The sequence below is a fragment of the Bubalus bubalis genome, chromosome 20, assembly GCF_019923935.1.
Source record: "Bubalus bubalis isolate 160015118507 breed Murrah chromosome 20, NDDB_SH_1, whole genome shotgun sequence".
Lineage (NCBI taxonomy): Eukaryota > Metazoa > Chordata > Mammalia > Artiodactyla > Bovidae > Bubalus > Bubalus bubalis.
Window position 1 is genome coordinate 39,375,335 of NC_059176.1, and position 27,046 is coordinate 39,402,380.

At 40.3% G+C, this 27,046-nt stretch overlaps 2 protein-coding genes and 1 non-coding gene across 7 annotated transcripts in view; all 3 read right to left on the minus strand.

Moving 5' to 3' along the window:
• Window positions 1-19,361, minus strand: part of HYKK (hydroxylysine kinase) — a 35,006-nt gene extending 15,645 nt beyond the window's left edge. For 2 of the 5 annotated variants that reach the window (XM_025270951.3, XM_006044384.4), the window contains exons 1-6: window positions 19,121-19,359; window positions 15,356-15,439; window positions 14,841-15,004; window positions 13,644-13,994; window positions 11,952-12,091; window positions 309-492 (exon numbers count right to left, since the gene is read on the minus strand). In XM_025270951.3, coding sequence (XP_025126736.2) covers window positions 309-492; window positions 11,952-12,091; window positions 13,644-13,989 — 670 coding nt within the window. In that variant the 5' untranslated portion in view covers window positions 13,990-13,994; window positions 14,841-15,004; window positions 15,356-15,439; window positions 19,121-19,359. Of the gene's footprint in view, window positions 1-285; window positions 493-11,951; window positions 12,092-13,643; window positions 13,995-14,792; window positions 15,005-15,355; window positions 15,440-19,120 lie in introns of all 5 variants that reach the window. The other 3 variants (XM_006044385.4, XM_006044388.4, XM_006044386.4) reach the window with 3 other exon arrangements.
• On the minus strand, window positions 8,022-8,128 carry LOC112581051. Its single transcript, XR_003105492.1, has one exon. It is a non-coding gene; the product is annotated as a U6 spliceosomal RNA (small nuclear RNA).
• Window positions 19,362-23,479: 4,118 nt separating the features above from the next.
• IREB2 (iron responsive element binding protein 2) overlaps window positions 23,480-27,046 on the minus strand; it is a 53,253-nt gene continuing 49,686 nt past the window's right edge. The window contains exon 22 of the mRNA XM_006044383.4: window positions 23,480-26,587. Within this exon, the coding sequence (XP_006044445.2) occupies window positions 26,477-26,587 (111 nt within the window). The 3' untranslated portion in view covers window positions 23,480-26,476. The remainder of the gene's footprint in view (window positions 26,588-27,046) is intronic.

Below are 27,046 nucleotides of genomic sequence, written 5' to 3' on the forward strand. Positions count from 1 at the left end.
AAAGACCCTAATGCTGGGAAAGATTGAGGACAGGAGGAGAAGGGGACGACAGAGGATGAGATGGTTAGATGGCATCACCAACTCAATGGACATGAGTTTGGGTAAACTATGGGAGTTGGTGATGGACAGGGAGGCCTGGCGTGCTGCGGTTCATGGGGTCACAAAGAGTTGGACACGACTGAGCAACTGAACTGAACTGATTAAGATTGATAAAGCTAAGTTGTACCTCCATACTTTTCTGATGGTTTGAAATTTGACACTTTAAAAATTAAGAAATACACTTACTTGATTGGGGGGGCGGTACTCACATTCTCTAAAATGACTTAGACTGGTCATCACTTTGTCCTTGAACAGCTGAATGACCTGTTCAACAATCTCTCGATTCCGATTCTGGCCCAAGGCATAGAGGTATTTCTCCAGAAGAGGAACACTTTTCAGATTCCAGATGAAGTTCTCCCGATGAAGACTACTTAGCTTTGGGTGATGGAATTTCTAAATCAAAAGCAAAGAAACTCTTAGACTCTTAGACAGCACAAGCACTGCTGAGAGTTCTGCTGTGGGCTAGAAGACTACACCCTCTGAAGGGTGGGCCAGGTGGGCCTTGGGAAGAGGGCTGGCATTCTCTCATGGTCACTGACTTGCTTAATTTACCTTAATCCACAAAGTGGTCAAAATGTCATATTTGCCCGGGATCTCATAGTTTTGAGAGCACATTCCCCTCCCCTCACTGCCCATCCTCATAAGTGGGAGAAGGTAGGATTACCTTCTGCAGACTACCAAAGGAATGGAAGCGGCTCTAAACAGATCTGCCCTGGGCCCCCGGTTCCCTGTCTGACTTCATCTTTGACAATGTTTTTCCACTCTCCTTCAACCACACTGACCCTGGCCTCCCTGATTTTCAAGGAACATTCCAGGCACTTTCCCACCCCTTTTGTATTTGCTGTTCCCTCCACTGGGGATCCCAGGAATCCATATGGCTAGTACCTTCATCACCACCAAGTCTATACTCAAAAATCACCTTCTAGGTGAGGACTCCCTGATCACTCCATCTGTCCTCTCCAATATTTCATATCCCTCTTCTCTGCTTATTTTTTCTTCCGTAAGACTTAGCACGAATTGCTAATATTTACCATGATTCATAGTTCAGTTGGTAAAGAATCTGCCTGCCATGCGGGAGACCTGGGTTTGATACCTGAGTTGGGAAGATCCTCTGAAGAAGGGAAAGGCTACCCACTCCAGTATTCTGGCCTGGAGAATTCCATGGAAATATAGTCCATGGGGTCGCAAAGAGTTGGACTCGACTGAGCAACTTTCACTTTCACATGATTCACTAACTTAGCTTACCATCCGTTCTTGTTAGAATGTAAGTTCCACAAGGAGCAGGAGCTTTTTTTTGGTCTGTTTTGTTCATTATTGTATCCCCATACTTAGAAATTACCTAGCATATAGAATGCAGTGCTCAAGCAATATCTGCTGAATAGATGAATGTTCTTAACATAGAAAATTCTAGAGTTGGAAAGGCCTTTAGGCGTTGACCACCCTATCTAAAGTTCTAACTGACTTTGACCATCAGTGAACAAATGGGGAAGAGCTCAGAGAAAGATGACTAGTTGCCACTATGGGGCTGAGAGAGGACCTAGGTCTTCTGACTCCAGTCAAGACCTCTTTCACACGGTAAGTGTCTGAAAATACCTTGATAGCCACCCAGAGGAGTATCTCTCAAATTTTTTTGACCATGGCCTTCAGTGTGAAATATGTTTTACGTTACGACCTTGCATACAGGCAACATATATACCTAAGGAAAAAAGTTTCTATAACAATACTTACAACCTTTAATGTGATGTATTCTGAGATTTTTTTTTTACTTTATTATATTTATTTTAAAATGTTCCTCTAAATTGACTTTAACACCCATTCTCATGACCTGGAGTCTGATAACCTCCCCCTTATGCTCCTGTTACCATTAAGATGTCTTTGTTAAGTGGTCATGTAGCCTTTGTTTGAATTCTTCCTGCAGAGGTACATTTTTACCCTTATTGAAATGGCTCTGTGTTCTTCCTTTTGCTGAGCTAAAATCTGCTTCTCCCATAGTATCCATACCATGGGTTCCACTGTGACCTCTGGGGCTACAGGGAACAGGACTCTCCCACATGACTGTCCTCCAGACATCTGAAGACAGCACCTTTGCCTCTCAGTCTCTTCTGCAGAGTAAACCTTTCTAGTTCCCTCAATTCTTTCTCACATGGCACGGTTTTGAATCTCCTGACCATTTGATGTGTTAAATGTCACTGTAGACCACAAAAATATTCTGCAGAGTAAGCACTGAAAACACTGTTGGGAGCTGTGACTGCTGGAAAGCAGGTTTGGAAAGGAAACAATAATGGAGATGATGGTAGAGAGAAAAGAGTTTTGTCTTACACTTTTCATTACTGCTTGATATTTTTACCATGTGCATAAATTACTTTTATTTTCTATTAAAATTTTTTAAGCTTATTTATCTGGCTGCACTGGGTCTCTGTTTCTGCGTGTGGGCTTTCTCTAGTTGCAGTCAGCAGGGGCTGCTTTCCAGTTGAGATGCTCAGGCTTCTCATTGCACTGGCTTCTCTTGCTGCAGAGCGCAGGCTCTAGGTGCTGGGGCTCTGTAGTTGCAGCTCACAGGCTCTAGAGGGCAGGCTCTGTAGTTGTGGCGCATGAGCTTAGTTGCCCCACGGCATGTGGAATCTTCCTGGAACAGGAATCGAACCCACATCCCCTGCACTGGCAGGCAGAGTCTTAACCACTGGCCCACCAGAGAAGTACTACTTTCATTTTTAAAGAAATCAAATGTAAACACTCTTGTTGGGTTTCTAATGGAGCAACGGCCCGCTCAGGGACGACTGAGTCAGTTTCTAGAAGGACAGCACTGTTACCTGGTGCATCCTGCTTTGGTATGGAACAGTAGGAAGAACACTTGGGGTCTGTACTTGGAACCAGACAGAGCTGGGTTTCAACTGGCTCTATCACTTAGTATCTCAGATCTTAGTTTCCTTAACAGTATCAATACCAACCTTACAGGGAATGTAAATTGGTACAGCCATTATAGAAAACAGTATGGAGGTTCCCCCCAAAACTAAAGAGTTGGCATATGATCCAGCAATCCCAGTCCTGGACATATACCCAGACAAAACTATAATTAGAAAAGATACATGCACCCCTATGTTCATAGCAGCACTGTTTACAATAGCCAAGATATAGAAGCAACCTAAATGTCCATCAACAGAGGGATGGATAAAGACGTGGTATATATATACAATGGAATACTACTCAGCCATAGAAAGAATGAAATAATGCCATTTGCAGCAACAGAAATGGACCTAGATATTATCATACTAAATGAAGTAAGTCAGAAAGAGAAAGACAAATAGCATATGTATCACCTATATGTGGAATCTAAAATATAACACAAGTGAACTTCTCTATGAAACAGAAACAGACTCACAGACATAGAGAACAGACTTGTGGTTGCCAAGGGGAAGGGGAGATGAGAGAGGGATGGATTGGGAACCTCGGGTTAGCAGATGCAAACTATTATATGGGATGGATAAACAATAAAGTCCTACTATAGAGTATAGGGAACTATATTCAATATCCTGTTAAGAAACCATAGTGAAAAAGAATATGAAAAAGAACATGTGTGTGTGTGTGTGTGTGTGTATAAATAACTCAATCACTTTGCTGTACAGCAGAAATTGACACATGATAAATCAACTATACTTCAGTAAAATTAAAAAATATCAACCTCATACTTATCTGTTGATAAACTAAGACATGAGGGGCTTTCCTGATGGCTCAGTGGTCAAGAATCCACCCACCAATGCAGGAGGCTCGAGTTGGATCCCCGATCCAGGAGGATCCCACATACTGTGCAGCAACTCAGCCCGTTGGCCGTACCTATTGCGCCTGCGCTCTAGAGCCTGGGAACCATAACTACTGAGCCCACGTGCAGCAACTACTAAAGTCTGGCGCCCTCTAGTCTGTGCTCCGCAACAAAAGAAGCCACTGCGAGAAGCCTGCACAATGCAATGAAGAGTAACCCCTGCTCGCTGAGAGAAAAGCCAGTGCGGCAACAAAGACCCAGCACAACCAACACCAAATAAAAATTTTAATTATTAAAAAAAAACAAAGACATGAAGTAAATAAAGATTTCATACATAATAGGTTCTCAGTAAATGTTTGTTGAATGTGAACTTTGCAGCTGATGTGCTTGACTTCTCTGGCCTTTCCATGTTTTGGCTCGATGCCACACCAACCTGAATTTCTGGTAGTTTAATCACTACCCTTTATTAGTCTGTCTAAACCTACCTCTTGTCACCTTCCTCACTCTACCTCTCATCCCAATTCTCATTTCTCAAACACCTTGTTTCCTCTACCATAAACCTGTGACTATACTTATAAGCCTGCCCAGCATTTTCTTCTTTCTTAGACTTAAATGAGTCTCCTGAGACTAACCTCCAGCTCGTCTGTGAACAAAGCTGCAACCAAATTCCAGTACAGGTCAGTTGGTGTCTTTATTTGTGAATGCCTTGATTTTGGCAATGACCACCCACAGCGCTCTTTGTACTCTGGGCCCCCTAAGCCTACCCACCTGCTGGAAGCTTCAATGTCCCAGCCACTTCCCCAGCAAAATAGAACAGTCACAGTCTCTGCCACCCCTATGGGATTAAAATTCTTCACCTAAATGATATCTTGGGCAGACTCCATGGTTCCTAGTGTTTGTACAGAAAGTAAGAACTTACCACCTGCAAAGCCCTGGGGTGAGGTTAGATGAGGGCATGAACAATGAGAATAAAGCATGATAAAATGCATTATAATACCTAGTGAGGAATGCTTCTCTTGGTTTCCTCTAGAACTCTCCTGTCCTGTATGAGACAACTTAAGTTGCACAGCAGAACAGAAGGCGGTCACCTACACAGCAGAACTCACTGTCAGCAATGGTGTGGTGCTATCTCCTCTTAGAACTGTAATTGTCATTTCAGAATTTAGAGGTAAAAGTTGAAACCTCAACCACAACAGGCACAACAACACAGGTCACAGGGAGCGTAGAAAGAGAGCTCAATGATAAAGAACTCTTATGGAACAGATGCTCATTTCAACAGCTCATTTTATGGATTTTATTATAGGGGTGGTTGAGAGACTTTCCTGAGCATTCCAATCAGTTCAAAGGTTTCTCTAAATAAAAGTAATATCTGAAAACAATTCCTAAATATATACTGAGTTGAGGGGGCAGAGCAAGTTGCCACAGGTTGCTACAGAGACAGAGAGAACTCTAGAGATCTGTAGATGTCTGCCTTGAAACCTGGCAGACATGTATGATCAGTACAGAGGATGAGGAAAGCTACTCAAAGCTGGGGAAAGAACCACCTGAAAGATTAGAGGGAATAGTACTTGGACAACACAGGGTCAGGAATAGTGCCTGTTCCACCAATCAGGCTCACAGTTCATGGGACATTAGGTAGAGACTCAGAACGATCTTGCATTAATAGTGGGAATAACCGTCCTACACTAAACCCATTCCTGGTCCCACCCATAAAGTATGAAGTTCAGTTCAAATTCAGTCACTGAGTTGTGTCTGACTCCTTGCGACCCCATGGACTGCAGCATGCCAGGCTTCCCTGTCCATCTCCAGCTCCTGGAGCTCACTCAAACTCATGTCCATAGAGTCGGTGATGCCATCCAACCATCTCATCCTCTGTTGTCCTCTGCTCCTCCTGCCTTCAATCTTTCCCAGCATCAGGGTCTTTTCCAATGAGTCAGTTCTTCTCATCAGGTGGCCAAAATATTGGAGTTTCAGCTTCAGCATCAGTCCTTCCAATGGATATTCAGGACTGATTTCCTTTAGGATGGACTGGTTGCATCTCCTTGCAGTCCAAGGGACTCTTAAGAGTCTTCTCCAACACCACAGTTCAAAAGCATCAATTCTTCGGCACTCAACTTTCTTTATAGTCCAACTCTCACATCTATACATGACCACTGGAAAAACCTTGATTTGACTAGATGGACCTTTGTTGGCAAAGTAATGTCTCTGCTTTTTACTATGCTGTCTAGGTTGGTCATAACTTTCCTTCCAAGGAGTAAGTGTCTTTTAATTTCATGGCTACAATCACCATCTGCAGTGATTTTGGAGCCCCCCAAAATAAATTATCTCACTGTTTTCATTGTTTCCCCATCTATTTGCCATGAACTGATGGGACCAGATGCCATGATCTTAGTTTTCTGAAAGTTGAGCTTTAAGCCAACTTTTTCACTCTCCTCTTTCACTTTCATCAAGAGGCTCTTTAGTTCTTCTTCACTTTCTGCCATAAGGGTGGTGTCATCTGCATATCTGAGGTTATTGATATTTCTCCCAGCAATCTTGATTCCAGCTTGTGCTTCCTCCAGCCTGGCATTTCTCATGATGTACTATGCATATAAGTTAAATAAGCAGGGTGACCATATGCAGCCTTGACATACTCCTTTCAAGATTTGGAACCAGTCGTTTTTCCATGTCCAGTTCTAATTATTGCTTCTTGACCTGCATACAGATTTCTCAGGAGGCAGGTCAGGTGATCTGGTATTCCCATCTCTTGAAGAATTTTCCACAGTTTGTTGTGATCCACACAAAGGCTTTGGTGTAGTCAATAAAGCAGCAGTAGATGTTTTTCTGGAACTCTCTTGCTTTTTCGATGATCCAACAGATGTTGGCAATTTGATCTCTGGTTTCTCTGCCTTTTCTAAATCCAGCTTGAATATCTGGAAGTTTTGAGCATTACTTTGCTAGCCTGTGAGATGAGTGCAATTGTGCGGTAGTTTGAGCAATCTTTGGCATTGCCTTTCTTTGGGATTAGAATGAAACAGATATTTTCCAGTCCTCTGTCCACTGCTGAATTTTCCAAATTTGCTGGTATATTGAGTGCAGCACTTTCACAGCATCATCTTTTAGGACTTGAACTAGCTCAACTGGAATTCCACCACCTCCACTAGCTTTGTTCATAATGATGTTTCCTAAGGCCCACTTGACTTCGCATTCCAGGATGTCTGCCTCTAGGTGAGTGATGACACCATTGTGGTTATCTGGGTCATGAAGATCTTTTTTGTATAGTTTTGTGTATTCTTGCCACCTCTTTTGAAAATCTTCTGCTTCTGTTAGGTCCATACCATTTCTGTCCTCTGTTGTGCCCATCTTTGCATAACATGTTCCCTTGGTATCTCATTTTCTTAAAGAGATCTCTAGTCTTTCCCATTCTATTGTTTTCCTCTACTTCTTTGCACTGATCACTGAGGAAGGCTTTCTTATCTCTCCTTGCTATTCTTTGGAACTCTGCATTCAAATGGGTATTTCTTTCCGTTTCTTCTTTGCCTTTAGCGTCTCTTCTTTTCTCTGCTATTTGTAAGGCCTCCTCAGACAACCATTTTGCCTTTTTGAATTTCTTTTTCTTGGGGATGGTCTTAATCATAGCGTCTTGTACAATGTCACGAACCTCCATCCACAGTTCTTCAGGCACTCTATCTATCAGATCTAGTCCCTTGAATCTATTTGTCACTTTCACTGTATAATCATAAGGGATTTGACTTAGGTCATACTTGAATGGTCTAGTGGTTTTCCCTAATTTCTTCCATTTAAGTCTGAATTTGGCAATAAGGAGTTCATGATCTGAGCCACAGTCAGCTCAGATGTATTAAGACACAAACTATGAAATATTAAGACAGAAAATCACCAAACTGCTTCCAAGTGACTTAACCACACCACTCAAGGAAGCTCAATGAACACCAAGTACAGGAAACATCATGATCAAATTGCTCAAAAGTAGAGACAGAGACAATCTTAAGACACACACACATACACACACATGAGATACATATTAAATTCAGAGGAACGATCTGACAGCGGATTTCTTGTCAGAAACAATGCAAAAGAAGAAAGTAGTGGCATGTGTTTTGTGTGTGTGTGTGTGTGTGTGTGTGTGTAATAAAGTTTTATTAAAGTATAAAGGAGATAGAGAAAGAAAAATATGGAACGCTTCACGAATTTGCGTGTCATCCTTGCCCAGGGGCCATGCTAATCTTCTCTGTATCGTTCCAATTTTAGTATATGTGCTGCCGAAGCAAGCACGTGGCATGTGTTTAAAGCACATTGGAAAAGACAGTCAACCTGAAAGTTTATGTCCGATGAAAATATCTTTCAAAAATGAAGGTGAAACAAAGATATACAAAAGCTGAAAAAATTCATTATCAGCAGCCCCACACTATAGGGAATGTTAAATGAAGTCTTTTAGGTAGATGGGAATAATAAGGATCAACAAAAAGTATGAAGAGCATTGAAAAAGGGAACCACACAGGCAAATATATAATTTTTTCCTAATTAAATCTCTTAGAAGATAATCGAAAGTTTAAACAAAAATAACAATATATAAGTAAAAAGTATGACAACAAAGGTATAGGGCTTCCTGGGCGGCACTAGTGGCAAAGAGTCCACCTGGCAATGCAAGAGGCACAGGGAGGTGGGTTTGATCCCTGGGTCAGGAAGATCCCCCTAGGATAGGAAATGGCACCCCCCTCCAGTATTCTTGCCTGGAAAATTCCATGGACAGAGGATCCTGGTGGGCTACAGTCCATGAGGCCACAAAGGGTCAGACATGACTGAGTAACTGAGCATGACAACAACAGAATAAGGACAGGAAGGAAGAAGCAGAAGTATACTATGTCAGGTACGTATACCACACATGAAGTGATAAACTTGAAGGTAGACCGTGATCAGTTAAAGATGTAGTCTATAAACCCTAAAGTTAACACTAAAATCAACAGTTATAGCTAATAAGCCCACAAAGGAGGTTAAATGAAATCATAAAAAATACACAAGCCAAAAGAAGGCAGAAAAAAAAAAAGCAAATTAGAGAATAAAGAACTGATGTGACAAAAAAAAGCAGATATCAAGATGACAGGCTTAAACCTAACCATACAAAAATCACAGTAGATGTAAATGCTCTAAACATCCCAACTAGAGAGCACAGATTATCAGACTGGATTTAAAAAAAAAAACAAGATTCATATATATGCTGCCTGTAAGAAACACACTTTTACTATAAAGCAGAAAAGAATTTCTTCCCTTATTCCCAGAAAACAATAAATATCAAGTCTTTTGGGGTAGAGAGAATTAAAAAAAAACCCTCCTAAGCTTCTTGTTAAAGTGTTCTCGACCCTGTCTCATCTCTCACTTAACTCATCTAAAGGCTCTGTCTTACTCTTTTCTCTAAAGCGCCAACCAGATAGAAAAAAGAAAAACAGAGAGAATCAAGGAATAGGAGTAGGCAAGCTGATCCCAGCAGACACTAGTGGAGCACATGTGGAATGCATAGAGGCTGATCTGCTTTTCTGTATGGCAGGAAGCCTTAAAAAACTTCCACAGATCTCAACACCTTCTAGACCCATGTCTGATCCTCTTCCCTGTCCCATCCCTCCAGTCCTTTGTTCCAGGCTGTGCGGGTGACTCAGGATTGCTACAAGGGGAGAATCCTACCTATTTCAGAATGGAGTTTTGTCCCAGCAGATCCAGGTTAGAATCCATGTCCTGCTCAGCCCTTTCCTCTCCTCCATCCTTAACATAAAATCAATCATCAAATTCAGTTGGCTCTGTCTCCTAAATATATTTTGAAGCTTTTCTTGGTTTCAGTCCTCAAACAGCTTTTTCTTGATTACTGCATTAGCTCCCTAGATGCAGTCCCTGCCTCCATTCTGGCTTTCTGCCAATCAAGCCATCATATTGGCACTAATTGGGCTATAAATTAGAATGTTTTTCCTGTTTAAAAAGCCTCCAAGTCTCCCTACTGTCCAAGAAAATAAGACAAAGTCCAAACTCTTTATGATAACATATTTTTATAATCTGACTCCACCCTATGTTTCCAACTTCAGCTCCTATCTCTCTCAGGTGTAAACCCTATGCTCCAGCCACAGTAAATTATTCAGAGGTTCTGGAACATGGTCATTGTTCTGCCATGATTTCTTGCATGCTCTTTCCTTTCACTGAATACCCTTCCTCCTTTTCTCTGAATACCCTTTCTCCTTTTCTCTGACTGACTGATGGATTCAAGACTTTTAAAATCAGCTCATAAGCTTTTTTAAATTAAAAACTTTTTATGAAGCCCTCCTTGAATATCTAATATGTATTTGACACTGCTAGACACCAAGGATAAAAAATGAATAATTAAGATGTAGACCAATTTCTTAAGAAGATCATTGTTTCTTATGTAGCATATGTAACAGGAAGTACAAGCAACTAAATTACAATACCATCATGGTAGACTGTTACCCCAACGGCCTCCTATGAACCATGCCTCCTGGTGTGCATGCCCTTGTGCAGCTTCTCCTACTTGGGATTAGATATGTCACTTGCTTTGGCTAATGAAATGTAAGCTAACATGATTCAAGTAGAGTCTTGATAAGCAGTCGTCCACTCGGGGCTTGTCTTTTTGAATCTGTCTCGGAAGCCAGCAGTCACGTTGCAAGGATGCGCAAGACCATCCTGGAGGATGAGACACCACATGAAGAAAAAAGGACACATGGAAAGGCTCTGAAGCACTGCAGCTAAACAGAGCTGCATGAGTGACCCCAATTAATACCAGGAAGAGCAGAGGGACCCACAGTCAGTCAACCCATGGAATCATGTGAGTTGATGGATGCACAAGTTCCAATGGAGCAAAGAGCAGGAAGTGATCCTCTTTGTACAGCCTGGGAAGAGAAAGAAGGGACCAGGGAAGATTTCACAGGGAAGTGATTCCTGAGTTGTGTGTTGAAGGATAATCAGGAATTTTGCAGAGCAGGGGAAAAGGTATTAACGGTTGAGAAGATAACAAAGGCAGAGACGCATGAAAGAGAAAGGCACATTCAGGGGATGATGAGAAGTTCTACTTTGGTGGTGAGAGAAGCATGAAAGGGAAGACACGGACAGCGAGACTGAGGGGGCAGAGGCAGGGACGAGGCCAGCGGGGCTCGTCTGAAAGACACTGAGGACCTTGGCCTTTACTTTGAAAGCAGTGAGAGGCCACTGAAAGATTTTAATTATGGAACTGACATGGTCAGATCTGTAATTTTAAAAAGTAACTCTGATTGGTATAAAAAATAAACTGAAGGTGAAAAAGATCTGAATGCAGGGAGGGATAGTCAAGGCAGGAATGGAAAGGAGATGGATTGTAGACATCTGAGAGGTAGACCGGCCAGGATTCAGTGAGTAATTGCAAGTGTTTCACTCATACAAACTGCGGTTACTTTTTCAAGTGTCTGTGCATCCCTTGGAACACACTCCTCTAGGACAGGGGAATCCCTATTGTTCCCCCCGTTCCTGGCATAGAATGGGTTCTCAGTGAACATTTGTTCATTAAATGAAGATGTTTTGTGGGTACGTTTGGAAAAATATTTGTCCAACAATGTATCTTTTCTATATGACAAAAACATTTTTAATACAAGTCATTTCAATCCATTTGTTTCATACAGAGCTCTGGCTGATTATGTCTTGTGAAAACTTCGGATTTTAATTTGTGAATGCAGACTGTTTTCAGTGAGCAGCATAGAGGATATCATGAATTTCTAAAGATGTAGGTAATCTTGCCACGAAGCTAATAAAGTACAGACCTGGGCAAAAAGAAACCTGTCAATATTCATGCATCTAATATCTTATTTTCTTCCTAATATCAGATTGGGTTGGCCAAAAAAATTCATTCATGAATTTCATTCATTCATTCAGACCTATACAGAAAGGTCAAATTTTTCATATTCACCAAGAACTGTATTGAACAACATATTCACTAACCAAAACTTTCTGGCCAACCCCAATACATGTTAAGAGGCACCAAATAAAAAGAGTCTGAGCCTGGGTGTATTTAAAATAAATCAAAACCAACAAAGAACAATTCTTATAAACAAAATAAAATCCCAAACCTTACCTCCAGTGTTTTATCCAACTTAGCAGCTAGCCTTCCAATTTCATATAAGAGCTGAGGGCCAATGGGAATCTCAGCTATGGGTCTTCCTGGGAGGTAAGTCAGCAGCCTCACCAAGTAGCTTTTGACTTCAGAGCCGCTATCTAGATGTATGGAAAGATATATTCTGTCAGCTATTCTTGGGGAAAAAAAAAGATTAGAGGCTATTCTGCCTTTGCAATTATTATAGCAAGGAGTAATACAGAACAAGAGAAAAAAACAAAAAGGTGCTAACACAGGACAAGTCAGCAGAATTCTATGAGGCAGGACTGGATGGATCAAGCCAGCAAGGAGAACAGATAGACTTCAGAACACCGGGGCCAGCCATGTACATTCTAACATGACGGTAGCCCCAAGTCTGCTGGCCTTAACTCTAAACGTAAATTATCTACTCTGGCAAATGAATGCTTAAAATACATTTTTAATACATTTACAGTGGGGGAAGTTGTGATAAAGAAATGACTTTCAGAATCACAGACTTATTTAGGGACAAACTGTTGCTTGGAGAATTCTATGAGATACATCTTAGCACTTAGAATTGAAAGGGACCAAAATTCACAGATGAGAGCTCATAGCCTTAAGAATTTAAGTCATGTAAACCATAGAAAACTAAGATCATGGCATCTGGTCCCATCACTTCATGGGAAATAGATGGGGAAACAGTGGAAACAGTGTCAGACTTTATTTTTGGGGGCTCCAAAATCACTGCAGATGGTGACTGCAGCCATGAAATTAAAAGGCGCTTACTCCTTAAAAGGAAAGTTATGACCAACCTAGATGGCATATTCAAAAGCAGAGACATTACTTTGCCAACAAAGGTCCGGCTAGTCAAGGCTATGGTTTTTCCAGTGGTCATGTATGGATGTGAGAGTTGGACTGTGAAGAAGGCTGAGCGCCAAAGAATTGATGCTTTTGAACTGTGGTGTTGGAGAAGACTCTTGAGAGTCCCTTGGACTGCAAGGAGATCCAACCAGTCCATTCTAAAGGAGATCAGCCCTGGGTGTTCTTTGGAAGGAATGATGCTAAAGCTGAAACTCCATTACTTTGGCCACCTCATGCGAAGAGTTGACTCATTGGAAAAGACTCTGATGCTGGGAGGGATTGGGAGCAGGAGGAGAAGGGGACGACAGAGGATGAGAAGGCTGGGTGGCATCACCGACTAGATGGACATGAGTTTGAGTGAACTCCGGGAGTTGGTGATAGACAGGGAGCCCTGGCGTGCTACAATTCATGGGGTCGCAAAGAGTTGGACACAACTGAGCGACTGAACTGAACTGAAACCATAATTACAGAGCTGGGATCTAAAATTCCTGATTCTGTGTGCTTTCTACTATATCACAGCACCAAAATACACAGCTGATCTGATAAATAAAACTATTTAATTATTTTTCTAATTAAAAATAAAATTTCCCCTAGTTTTCACATATCCCCTTAGTTACTCATCCATCAGATCCTTTGCAGGCAGAAGAGTTACGCCAGATCCCAGCCCTAACCACTGCCCCAGTTTCCACTTTGGTGATGCTGTAGCTTCTCCCAACTGCTGAAAAAAATAACCATCTTAACCCTTGGAATGACGTACCTGTTCCTGATATTTCTACTTGTAGTCAAAATGCAGTAATGTACATGGACAGACGATGACTGGTGGTGGTCTCTTACCTACAGACACGAGAGAGGTTATGTTGTCTCCTTTAGTACGACACACAGAGGCTGTTGGAAATCCAGCCGCTCTCAGAAACATGATGACATGAGTCTGCACTTCAATCAGGTCTGGAGTTTTGCTAGATTCAGTGTTGCTTATTTTGAGGACACATTCATTTGGGCCATCTGTAGTGACTTTGGTTCTTGCAATGCATACATGGAAGTTTTGGTCATCATAGCTAGGAAGTGGCTGGATCTTGGAAACTTTTAACCCAAACACTGATTCCACTAATGCAGAGGCTTGTACCTCACTGAAAGAGGGCTTGGTGAGAGCCTGTGATTGCTGACCATCTCCACTTGACATTATTTCTAAGGAAACAAACGAACAAACAAACTGGAAAGGGAACTTATATTGAATATACTTACTTAAAAGAGTTTTCTTAAGACAAACCAATAATGTTTCCCAATACTGATTTGGTACTTCTCTTGTGAATTTTCACTCATAAAGTTAAAAAACTCAAATGAGTAAATGAGATTTAAAAAGTAGATTAAAAGCATAGTCCTGCCTCATCCCTGCGTATTTATGCAATAACTTTGTTCTTTAATTTCCAAGAGGCATGGTAGGCCAGCTGGTCCTGATGTCATCTACTCTATGTCTATTTCTCTAAGATTCCAGGCTTTCTATTAAAGGTAAAGAGGGTCTTTTAAATTTTTTGTTTTAGTATTTATTATCTAGTGTTTGAGGATCCATATTTTAACATACCATAGATTGGTAAATATATTTATTTTGATTACAAATAGCCCTAAATTACAAATAGCTTAAACCACTGTGACTTTTGGATATTCTGGAAGGAAAACTCAATTCTAAAACAAGTTTTCGCAAGCTCAAAACCATAATGTAAAAAATATATATATCCTTTAAATGTAAAATTAGGTAGTCAAGTGACATTTGGTAAGGGCAGGCAACAGGTCAAGGACAAGAAACTTGACCTGGTTAGGACTTTATCAGACATCTAATCTCATTATAATAAATCAATGAAATCAATTAACAGAATACTTATATTAATAAGCTACTACATGTTACAATAAACATGCAGAATTGTATCATTCTATATTCAGTATCCCACTTAATTTTCAGTACAAACTGGGAAGTAAATTTTCTCATACCTATTTACAGATTAGAAACCCAAAACTTAGAAAAATTGAGTAACTTGCCCCAGCTTGCACAGGTAGTAAACTGTAGAGCTCAAATCAAATCAGGTTTGCCTGAGTCCACTGTTCATGCCTTTTCTCTTATAGTGACTGTGGTTTATTAAAATAATTTATTCTTCATATCTCTTTGTATAAATGTGAAATTTTCCATTTTTGAATTTAAAAACCTAAAAAAAAAAACCACACAAATAGATTAAAAAAAGTAGTAACTAAAAGTCCTTGTACCATAAATAATGTCTAAACTCACCTCACAAGCTAAATGTATGATTCCAGGCACAGAATGCACACCGGGAAAGCACCTTGGTATCATCGGTTTCTCCACCCCTCCCAGCAATATCAACTTTATTTAAAGGAGGAATGTAGGTCCTAGGAGGTTAAGTGTCTGGCCCAAAGTTATATATAAAGTTACAGTGAGAACTCAGCACTGGACTCCTAATTCTTAAGTATGTCCTTTGGGTTTAACCCTTTATTACCATCACGTTGGGTTTAAAATGTAAATTCAAAAACCGTGATCTTACTTTTCTGTGTTACAAGTATCATCATCTAGCTTATTGCTCCTAATTCAGAGGGTGGGCTGATGTGCAAAGCATTCCCGAGAAGCCCTGTGGGAGATAGGAAATGCAATTAGAGGGCTCTGAAGTTAGCTCACTGTCACAGATATCCTGAACAATGAAAAACTTAAAAGGTGCCCAAAACAAGTTACAAGGCAGTAACTGATAAACTAATAGAATGCCAAAGAAAACACTGAATTAAGTAAAAACTTGATGAAGTGACTGAGTTTGCCTTAAATTGTGAAGAATAAATTTTCTGGGATTTCCCTGGTGGTCTAGTGGTTAAGAATCTGTCTTGCAATGCAAGAGACATGGGTTCTATCCCTGGTGGGGGATCTATTAATAAGATCCTGCATGTTATGGAGCAAGAAAGCCCATGCACCATAACTAGTGAGCCCACTCGTCAGAGCCCATGCAATGCAACTAAGACTAAGACCCAAGGCAGCCAAAGAAATAAATACTGGATTTATTTTTCTACTGCTAAGCAGAACAGGGGCTTAAAAATTAAGATTGCTTACAGAAAGTAAAGGCGCATCTGAGTTTATGACCTATGAAATTAATATCTGCCAAAACTATGACAGAAATTCAGAGAAGAGATAAATTACTACAGCCTAATGATATTCTTGAGAAGATGGATTTGAATTGAGCTCTATGTATGAATTGGATAAACAGGATGGGGGAGACTGTTTTCTTCCCCTTGATAATGCCACTCTCTGCTACACATATTTTGCATATTTCCTGAGTGTGTGTGTGTGTGTGTGTGTGTGTGTGTGTATATATACACTCACCATATATATATGGTGGTGGTGGTTGTCGCTATGTCATGTCCAATTCTTCAACCCCATGGCCTGTAGCCCACCAGGCTCCTCTGTCCATGGAATTTTTCAGGCAAGAATACTGGAGTGAGTTGCCATTTCCTTCTCCAGGGAATCTTCCCAACCCAGGGATCAAACCTGGGTCTTCTGCATTGTAGGTGGATTCTTTACCCACTGAGCTACCAGGAAAGCCCATATATATATGGAAGGCAATGTTAGGCTTCTAAATATCCTTTAGGAACCAAATATTTAAGATCCTTGCAATTTCACTTCCCCCTTTTCCCAAGATAGCTTTATTCCAATCCTTTCTTCATACTAAATTGTAAATAATTAACAACATCTTGGGGATGGGTTGCATTTTGGGCTGCATGTGATTTCTGTTCAAAGGATGTAGTGTTATATAAAAGAATCTCATGAACAGTTAGTGCTTGTTGATAGAAATTAGCACAGCTGTTGCTTCTGGCAAGACGGTGGCATGAGGGAACTTTCTGGGAGGAAAATGTTCCATATCTTGACTAGGCTTTGGTTACATGGGTGTAAACATTTGTCAAAACTTAGCTTAAAACTTAAGTCAGCATAAGATCTGTGAATCTCACTGAATGTAAATTTTACTTTAAAAAAAAAAGAAAAGCTTTGTGAGAGACTGGCTAGGACAAGTGGTATGGGTGGGGTCTTAGGACTTCCTTTTGTGCGTTAGAACTCCCCAAATCCGACCATATGCCTGTTCATGTCTAATCACTTCAGATCTATGACAGCCAAAGTCCAACTTAGTCCAGTGAGGGAAAGGGGATAAAATTCAGGGAGGTACACTAGGACTCTCCTATATGATCCCGTTTCTGATTCAGCTCCAAGGCTATAGCCTGATGACTTGTGATAAGATTATAACCCCCAAACGCCAGTCTCCTTCCCAGACTCTCCTAACCTAAGTGATTCCTCCTGCCTTTAAACTTGCATAGCCCCTGCGCTGCTGGTAGATTTCCACCACCTGTTATTGCATTCTTGCCAGTCACTCTCCATATCTACTTTCTGACTAGGGCATATGCTTTCAGAAGCAAATTAAGTCATTCGGATTTTGTTTTCTAAAGACACTGTGACAAAGCCTGAATGGAGTTTAAAACAATCTCTGCACCTGAAACTTCTGGGAACCAGTACGTCCTGTCACACTGCATATGGGTTTAAGGCTTTACATGGGATTTTAACATTCTTTCTGCAGATTTATAAACAGGTGTCAGGCCCATATTCAGAATGTAATATGAACTAAAGCTTTACATTCAAGACAAAAGCCCAGAGTAATTTTTCAACACCTAAAGCTTTAAAGATATCAGGATAATTTTGAATTCAATATGAATTAGAAATCCTTACAGTGGAAGGACACTTAGAAGCAATTAGTGAAGGCCAATCTGCTTTCCAGTCTAGAAAATGTCCCTGTAACATTCTCGAATGGGGTTTGTTAACCCTCTACTTAAAGCACTCTGTTTTCTACAACAATGTTGGCAGCTCTAGCCATCAAAGACAGCCTGTGTAACAAAAAGTTGTGCTGGCTAAGTATATTTTATCACATTAAAAAAAATAGAATAAAATAGTTTCTATGCTGGGAGAGATAAGACATTTTATAGGGAACCTCTGAAACTTTGCACTCTTCACATCTCCTCTAACAGGGAGTTGGACTAGATTATCCCTAAAAATTCCTTCTAGTGCTAACATTGTTTCTAAAGCTCTTTCTTTTTGAGCTTAAAAAATTTTTTTTCTTTGTATACAAATACTCCAAATATGGAACTAATGCCACAGATCAAGTCAGCACTTGTGCACCACCTGGGAAGCCCAGGTAAAAAAAAATACGGAGAAAGAAATGTGTTGAACAGAGATGGCTGTCTTAACCAAATGTCTTTTGTATGGGTGGAGGGGGTGAGGAAGGGGACTCAAATCCTATAGGTAGTTGCACTGTATTTCCTGCCAACAGTGTTTTACTTGGCTTCTGAGAAAGTGCTCAGGAAGCAAATGTTTTCCAACTCCAGGGCTTATGCCAGAACCTCAAAACCTTTGTCCTACAACCTGGGGGACTGGACCTTAAACTCTGCACTTTGTGTGAGGTATACCGGACAAGAAACAGAAATCATTCTTGATTCTTTCTTCTCCCTCACTCTGAAAGTTTTACAAAGTCTAGTAAATTCTACCTTAGCATGTCTTCCAAATCTGCCCTTCTTGTCCTGTAATTCCTTCTGCTGTGTCCTTCCAAGGTTGGAGAGCAAGGGTTATATTCAGTAAATCTCCGTATCCCCAGCCCAGATTCTAGCCTAGATTATTATTAACTATCAAGAGGAATTAATGACAGAAGGGTTACTTTCATTCCACAGGCTCATGAGGGCAGTTAACCCTCAAAGGGTTTCAGGAAACAGAACGGTAGGGAACTAGAGTCTGTAGTTTTTCAAAAACAACAACAGTGGGTGCCCTGAGTGTTTTCCTTCTGGGTGAGAAGGAACAGGTGGTAGAAGAGCGGCTGCAAAGGGGTTGCTGACCCAAGAGACAGGAAAATAAGGGAGGAAGAGGGCACATTAGTCGGGTTCAGAGTGTTATTATGCTAGTGAGGTCCAGTGGAGCCCAAGAAATGGGGAACATCCACTAGACACCTGGCCGGGAGTGCCAGGCGCCGCACAGGTTGGACCAGATGGCTTCTCAGGTGCCACACTTCAATTCTGGGATCTCAGCCCAGCCTTCTGGGTTGTAGGTGTGATCCAGCGAGGAAGGTGACTTGCTCATCACCTGAACAGAGAGTGTGAGGTGGATTAGGGGCTGGAGGCGCTGGAGGGGCCGGAGGCTCACGACTCCTGGCCCCGACTCTCAGTGAACCTCCTTGCTCACAGGGCCTCCCCCTCCAGAGGGTTCTGGGGTTTGTCTCTGCTTTCCCCACCCGGCTCACCCGCAACGACCCGAGGTCCTGAGGTGGATCCCGCTCTCGAGCAGCCGGGGATTGCGACCGCGGTCCTACGATCCCGCTGGGAAGTCGCGCCCAACTTGTCGCGTCTGGGTCCGCCCCTCCTCCGAGCGCGTGAGTCCTGACTTCTGATTGGCTCCTCGAGACCCCCCCGCCGCCAATAAGCGAAGACTCTTGGAAGGCGAGGCTCCGCCAGGTCGGTCGGGGCTATTCCCGCCCAGTCCCCGGGCTGCAGAAGAGGCTGCGAATAGAGAAATTCAAAGATCAGGCTTTGGATGGATCTGCAATCCCGTCCCGCCTTCTCTCAGCGGTCATCCCAGTCAGAACGCGGCTATCTCCCTGAAAAACTGAACTTCTTCTTTCTGATTGGCTCTTAGAGATTCCGCCCCGCCCCTTGGAGGCTTTCAGCTCTTGAGTGGCATCTTGCAGTTCCTCCCAGTCCATGAAGCTGTGGAGGCGTCGTGGCCTGCTTCACTCGGGATTCTCTTGTTTGGGTAGAATTCGCGTCCTCAATTTTCTCCCTTCCCTCCCTTTTGTTGGAAACACGTATGCCAGAGGCTTCGCAAGCGTGGCCGAGGTGGCCTCGAGCCCCTCCAGTCCCCTAGAACTGCAAGAGGACTGAGGACCTGGGAGTTTGGCCTGGCAGCGTTCTGCATGGGACCTAGCTCTCCCGGCATGCACTTAGTAATGTTAGAACGTAAAATTGTCTAAGTTATAGGATAGATCCACACGTTCCTTGTACTGATGGGGAAACTTAAGTCAAAAGGGCACAGAGCCTCAGCCAGACTTGGTCACCCAACTTCGAGTTTAAGCTCTTGTACGGTGCCGAGTTTTCTACTCTCGAGCCATTAAATTCAATATAATAGATGTAAAGGAAGTGTGAAGGCCCCTCTAACAGGCCCCTCAGGGGGCTGCGATGACCACAGTTCAGGTCTGGTCTGGTAAGTGATTCATTTACACTGAGAAAATGAACTGGTAATTGGGTCAGAATCCTGAACTGGGGAGTCGATTCTCTCTCTGCAAGGAAGCGCAGAAACCACATGACTATCAGAACGCTGCCTTCGGATCAAAGTGTTAGTCACTCAGTTGTGTCGGATTCTTTGCGACTGTAGCCCACCAGGCTCCTCTGTCCATAGAATTCTCCAGGCAAGAATACTGGAGTGGGTTGCCATTCCCTTCTCCAAGGATCTTCCCAAACCTGGGATTGAAGCCAGGTCTCCGCATTGCAGGCACATTCTTTTCCGTTTCAAGCCACCAGAGAAGCCCATCTTGGGAATCCTGGCATTAACAGCCAGGTTAGTTGCCAGATCTTAATTGTCAAGGGCATCAGGCTCAGGTAGCAAGTTTCATATACATCTGCAGCCAAGGAGAACCTCTCTGATAGTACAGAGCACTCTCTTATTGGAGGAGAATTCTAGACATCACTCATTACTGCAAGTCGGTCTGTTTTAATCCCTGCGCATCTCGCTCTCTCACTATGCCCAACCCCCACCCCCCTCAGGATATAGCACAGTCGGCATGTTTAGTCACCTTGATTGATTGATGTTTCCCAAACTTCCATCAACCACATATTGAGAGATCTCCTCTTATCTGCTTCAGTTCTAACTTTCAAGTACCGGGGCTTTTTTATGCCCCAGGGTGGAATTCTTACTATGTTGCTTTCCTTTAGGGTGTTCAAGATTTGATTTCCATTATCTGTAGCCAGAATTTGACTCCATTGGTCCTCTTAGGCATCTCTGTATGCTCTTTCCTCAGGCAGATCCTGAATTCTCTCCACCCTCTCACTATTCCACCTCTATTAGTCCAGGTTTTTTTGTTTTTTGTTTTTGTTTTTTTTTTTTACTTTTAATTGAAGGATAATTGCTTTACAATATTGGCTTGATTTCTGCCTTACATTGGTATGAATTAGCTATAGGTGTACCTATTGTCCCCTCCCTCTTGAACCTTCCTTCACCCTTTCCCACCCCTCTAGGTTGTTACAGAGCCTCTCCATTCATCTCACCCTCTCCTTCCTCCCCATCACCCTTGTGCATGTTTGTTCTCTCTGTGCATCTGCACTGCTGCTCTGCAAATAGGTTCATCAGTACCATGTTTCTAGATTCCATATATGAGTTAATAGACAAAATTTTTCTCTTTGACTTACTTCACTCTGTATAATAGGCTCTAGGTTCATCCACCTCATTAGGACTCACTCAAATGCATTCCTTTTTATGGTTGAGTAGTATTTCAGTGTATATATGTACCACAGCTTCTTTATCCATTCATCTTTAGATGGACATCTAGGTTGCTTCCGTATCCTAGCGGTTGTAAATAGTGCTGCAATGTTTGTTGTTTCTACTTTTCTTAGGATTAAGAGATGGGAATGAAGATCAAATCTGGAAGATATGGTGAGAAATGGAGACGGGACTCTAGATCCACAATTACTTCCTCTGGCAAGCATCTTTCCACTCACTGAACCTTTTTTAGAAATACATTTTGTCACTTGCCTTTTTCACTTTAAACAAGATTTCCTTGTCTTTAATAATAATATTCTTACACATAAATCTTTTGTCCTTTATGAGTCTTTAAGATACACTGCTCATTCATACACTGGGTATGAGAGAATGACCATTTCTAAGGCTCTTAATACATGCTTTTTTTTTTTTTAATAATGCCAAAATTGGATACCATGATAATGAATAAAGCTCCAATCTGGTAGGCAAGAAATGTCATTATCACTGTTGTACTAACAATTTTTTTCCTGTTCCACCTGGCCACTAGGACACTTAGGTAGTGGCTCTCAAAAAATTCAGTGAAAAAAACTGGAGTGAAACAAAATGAACAATGTGCAGGGTGAGATTATATATATGATTTTATATTACGATATCCTATAAAATGGCCCACTAGTCTTATGACACAACTATATACCTACATTGTCTAAAATGCTAAAACCTAGTGCCATCACATGAACACAAAATTCTATTAGTCCAGGTTTTTTTGTTTTTTGTTTGTTTTTTTTTTACTTTACTTTTTACTTTCACTTTACTTTTACTTTTACTTTACTTTACAACACAGTTGTCAGTATACAAGCAAGTTTTGTGGGGATTAGACACACATCTGCTTCTGCAATAAATGCTCCATTTTTCAAGTATATAAACCACAAGCTTTATAATCTGATATTTTGGAAAACTTATGAGCTAAACTCACATCAAATCAAAACAAGCTGAAGCTAAATTATTTTATAATTAAAAAACTGGCATCAAGTAGAAACCATAAATTAACAAAGCACAACACTGGTGTTGCACTAGGCCTCCTTGAACTCTGGGTATTCAAACTACACCACGTGCCTGTCTTGGTACTGAGCAAACAAATTTCTTAGGATACTGGAGTCCTTAGAAAACTTCTAATAATGTACCAGTTTTAATTTATGAATATCAAGTTTTAACAAACTTGACTCATTTAGTTTGCTGTTGAGGAGAAGGGCAGTATTTTTAGATCAATAGGCAGCTGACCATATTTACAAAACATTTATCATAGAGACTCATGGTCCTGGTTCCCTGCTCCAGATGACTCACTTCATGGGTGCTTCATCAGTGCTGATGAATAGCCAGTGGAAGGAGGAAGTGACACCATCAGCTAGATCTAAAGCATGGAGGCTCATACAAACATGGCACTTCCATCCTGCACCTATCAAGAAAAGGCCCTTTCCTCCAGTAATACACAACTTTGTAGCATGAGATGAATTTAGTCCTAAATGTTCACTTTAACATAAATTACCATTAAAAAAAGATCTCTAGTATGAAGGTTATGTTCAGAGCAATTTGTGGAGGGTCTAACTTATTCATTAAATCTGTATTTTATATATAGTTGTACTAAAGCACTTTAAGAGGCAAAGACAAATTAGGGAGAACTAGAATCAGTAGGTATAAGCTACAAGGAGGTGAGTTCAGCTTGAAATAAAATTTAACCATCAAAACTGAGTCAGTGGGCTACCAAGTGCAGTAGACAGTCTCCCATCTCTTGAATGTTCAAGAAAGGATTGCCCAGTTACATGGTATTATTTGTACAAAGGATCCTGCTTTGGGTGAGAGATGTCTTTTCAACTGTAAAATGTGATTTTATGAATCAAAGTACCTATTAGAATGACCTTTGAATCAACTTCAACTTAATTGTTTCCTCAAGGTGATCCCTATTGCAAGCTTTATCTTGGCTTTCCTTCTCATTTACCAGTTATACTGGGAATAAGTCATATCTGAACAGCTAGATAACATGTTTGAAGAGAAATTTCTGGATGGCATCCTATTTCTTAAGTTACGGTATTTTATTTTCAATTATCACAAAGTATTTTATAACAAGAGTCAAATATGTGATAATACAATTTTCTTTATTAAAAATAATTTACAGCATCAGTAACATATACACAATTGTCATCAACTGAACTTTGCCTCCAATATATTTCTATACAATACTTAACATTACTGAACTTAAAACTGTTATACTGTTTTGTTGGCTTTAAATAATAGACAATGATTTATAGTTACTTAAGTGAGATATATGGTTTCATAATGACATACTATGTGTAAAACTGATAAACATCGGCACTATCACACTTCAGGAAAAAAGTCACTAAAGAAGACTAAGTCCACCTCCTTCCCCTCTCTTTTAGTATTCCAAATCAAACTAAGATAGGGTCAACATCCAGTATCTTAGCACTTTCTCCTAAACCTAAAGGCAAAAGAACGATGTCTTTTAATTCAACTATAGAAAAACGTTAGTCAAATAATTTCTCCTCATCCTGTCACTGAACACTGAGCGGGTGAATGCACACAACACTGTTTCCCTAGTTGTAAGCAACTAGAATTTTGATTTAGGTCTTAGCTCTGCTTTTTGTCCTTTAGTACCAATGAAGTTTGATTCCCAGTGAAAAACTGAGCACTTTGCTAAAGGGATTCTAATACCTCTCATTCCAATGTCAGCTTGGAGATACAATAGGAAATAACAACTCCTATCTCCGAAACTTTTTAGGTATATTAATGGCATTCAGTGACTGGATGACATTTTCACCAATTAGAAAAACCAAAGGCATATAATAGTGCAATGGTATGTAGCATAATGTTTTTTAAAATATGACAAAAATGCTGTTGTTGATCATGACCTTTGAAATTTCACTTTTAAGTTCATAGCACTAATTTGCTTATTTCATGGGCCTATTATATTTCTTCCCACAATATCTGTGTATTTTTTTAAAAACACAAAATTATCCAGATATAGTCAATAAAGGAGATATGAAAAACAATAAAAACCAAGAGGTGCCACATTTTTGCAAACACAATTTGGCTGGAGGAAGAATTACAGGTGCACTCAGGGTCATACACCCACAAGTCTCTCCCCAATTGATAGCCACTGCTTATCAAGTTTTTTGGTTCACTGTATATTAACAAGAGATTTTAAGAGAACCTTTTTTTTTCTCCTGAAATAAAGATCTGCTTGTACTTTTACTGGACTAGGTAGACTGGAAATGTAAATGCTTAATTCATAGCTGGCTAACTTTATCATCTCTTCATTTCCTGGATCTGCTGTTTATGGTGATGCCCAGGCCTCTGACCACAGGTTACACATTGTATTACAGAATGGCTTAGAAATAATACAGATGTTTTCCCCACACACAATCTGGATTATCATCTCCTCAAAAGCCTATAACTGATATTTTAACTTTCAACTTGTAAATTCTCCAACCTTAATTCATGTTTTCATGTAAATTAAAAACACATGCACTGACAAATACACAGCATAATAAAATATCAAGAACACAATATGACTTGCAAGTACCAAAGAAAATACTTATAAAATTTTTAAATAAAAGGGAAATCGTTTTACCAAACTCTAGTCCATCTAATTGTCTAAACACAGAATATTTTCGAAAGATTGTATGACTGATTATGTGCAAAGTTCTCAGTGGTCTTTACCCACTGGTTTGGTAGTTTCAGCATTTTAGCTTAAAACAATTTATTTTGTGCAATGTAAGCTAATTCTGAATTGCAGTAACTTAACTAGGTCATATGATGATCTCCATGTGGGGGTGGGGGGCGGAAATCACTACAATGAACCTTCTGCCTGCTAACTTTAACTTCTTAATTTTTTAAAAAAGGTATAGGACTTTTGGAACTAATTATCCAACCTTTTCTTAAAAGTCACCAAACTTTTTGTTAACAGAACATGTGATGTGGTAAACAAACATGCATATAGAGAAAATATGGTATTCAGACAGCAATAATTTAAATGTTTTATCCTAACGGTCAGCAAAAGCATATATAATTAATAGTATCATGCATCCCAGGTGAAATGATGATTCAAAATGACAGGAAATTGATTTATATAATTAAGAAGAAACCAACATTTAAAAAATGTTTAGGGTTGAACAACCATATAATTTAGGGTGGAAAATTTAAAAATCTAGAGGAAATCATGTTAGTGTTTAATGATTAAATAAAGTTCTCCTTAGCAACTGTAAATGAGTGTGGAATTTTGGTTAATGATACCTAAAATATAGGTCATAGAAGTTACAGTATCACATAAAGTGAGCAAAGTAATCTAATCCAATTAACATAATGCCATCTGAGACTTGCCAGGGTCACAGGAGCAAATTACTGAAAAAATAAGGGCTGCATATGTGGTACATATTTTCACGGCTAATACATGGTGCTGCACAATCAACTGTATTCTATAACAGTCCATCTTCAGATGTGGAGGAAACCTCGACTGGATTGGACAGAATGATTGTGTCTGGGGCAAGTTCTATCCTTTGACTGAGACTTAGGAAAACCCTGGCTTATATTACAAACTAAGAATGCCACTACGTCCAGCTCAATTCTGGAAAGGAATGAACATATCTGAAAGTCCATTTATAAATCAGATTTCACTTTCCACAATTTTAGAATTATCTGGCTTCTTAAATTTCCATCCGCTACTCTTAAACCAACAAACAGCAGTATACAGTTTTATAGGTGCAAAACTAAACAGGAGACTTCAGGAAGGTTATTCATATAAGAATCTTCAACACAAGTTCAAATTCTGCCTTTATTTACAAAATGGTCTGATAAAATATTCCCCCTTACTTATAGGCCTCTTCCACAACACACTTCACACAATGATTTTAGCAATGTTATTAGCACCATTCGTATATTATTTAAAATCAAGATTTCATTTCAGTCACTACGTTGATTCATCATCATTTACATCCATGGATGAGATAAGTGGGCATACTGGGACTATCTGCAGCTCCATGGTAAGGATTCCTGGGTCCAGCACAAAAGGCTTTGTTTGCAGTCACCAGTTATGAAAGGTATTCATGGTGAGTAGATACTATGAGAATTTCCGTGCCACAAAGTTTAATAATCCTCCATGTTTGTACAATGTTATCTCCACATCATTTTCAAACGAAGCAATCACGCTGAATACTTTTCCAGTGCTTGTCTTTAAACAAACAAAAACATCTCACATGAGTGGTAAAATCTTGTAATGTTACTTAGTAGTTAAGACTATTTGTCTTCCTATTCAATGACTATACTCATCACATATTCTGTCTGAGAAACATTTCTCTTGCTTGAGAAACAAATAAGATACCTAATTACAAGCTTGACAGCTAAGTAGAAAAACAAATATTTCATCCCTAATTCTAAAGAACAAGTACTGTTATCATTTAAAGTATTAAATCATTCAGATTTTGACTTACTAGTTAGGGATGTTATACTAATTACTCATGTTCATTTTGTTCAAAATCAAATATTCACTGCATATAATATCTGCTACTCGTTTTCCTTTTTTCTTAGTTGTAAAGTCTGTGATACTCTAACCATGAACATTCAACTCTGGCTTCTAATGAAGTGGTGTACATGCCTGGACTAAAAATTACATTATCACAGAGAGCTGATA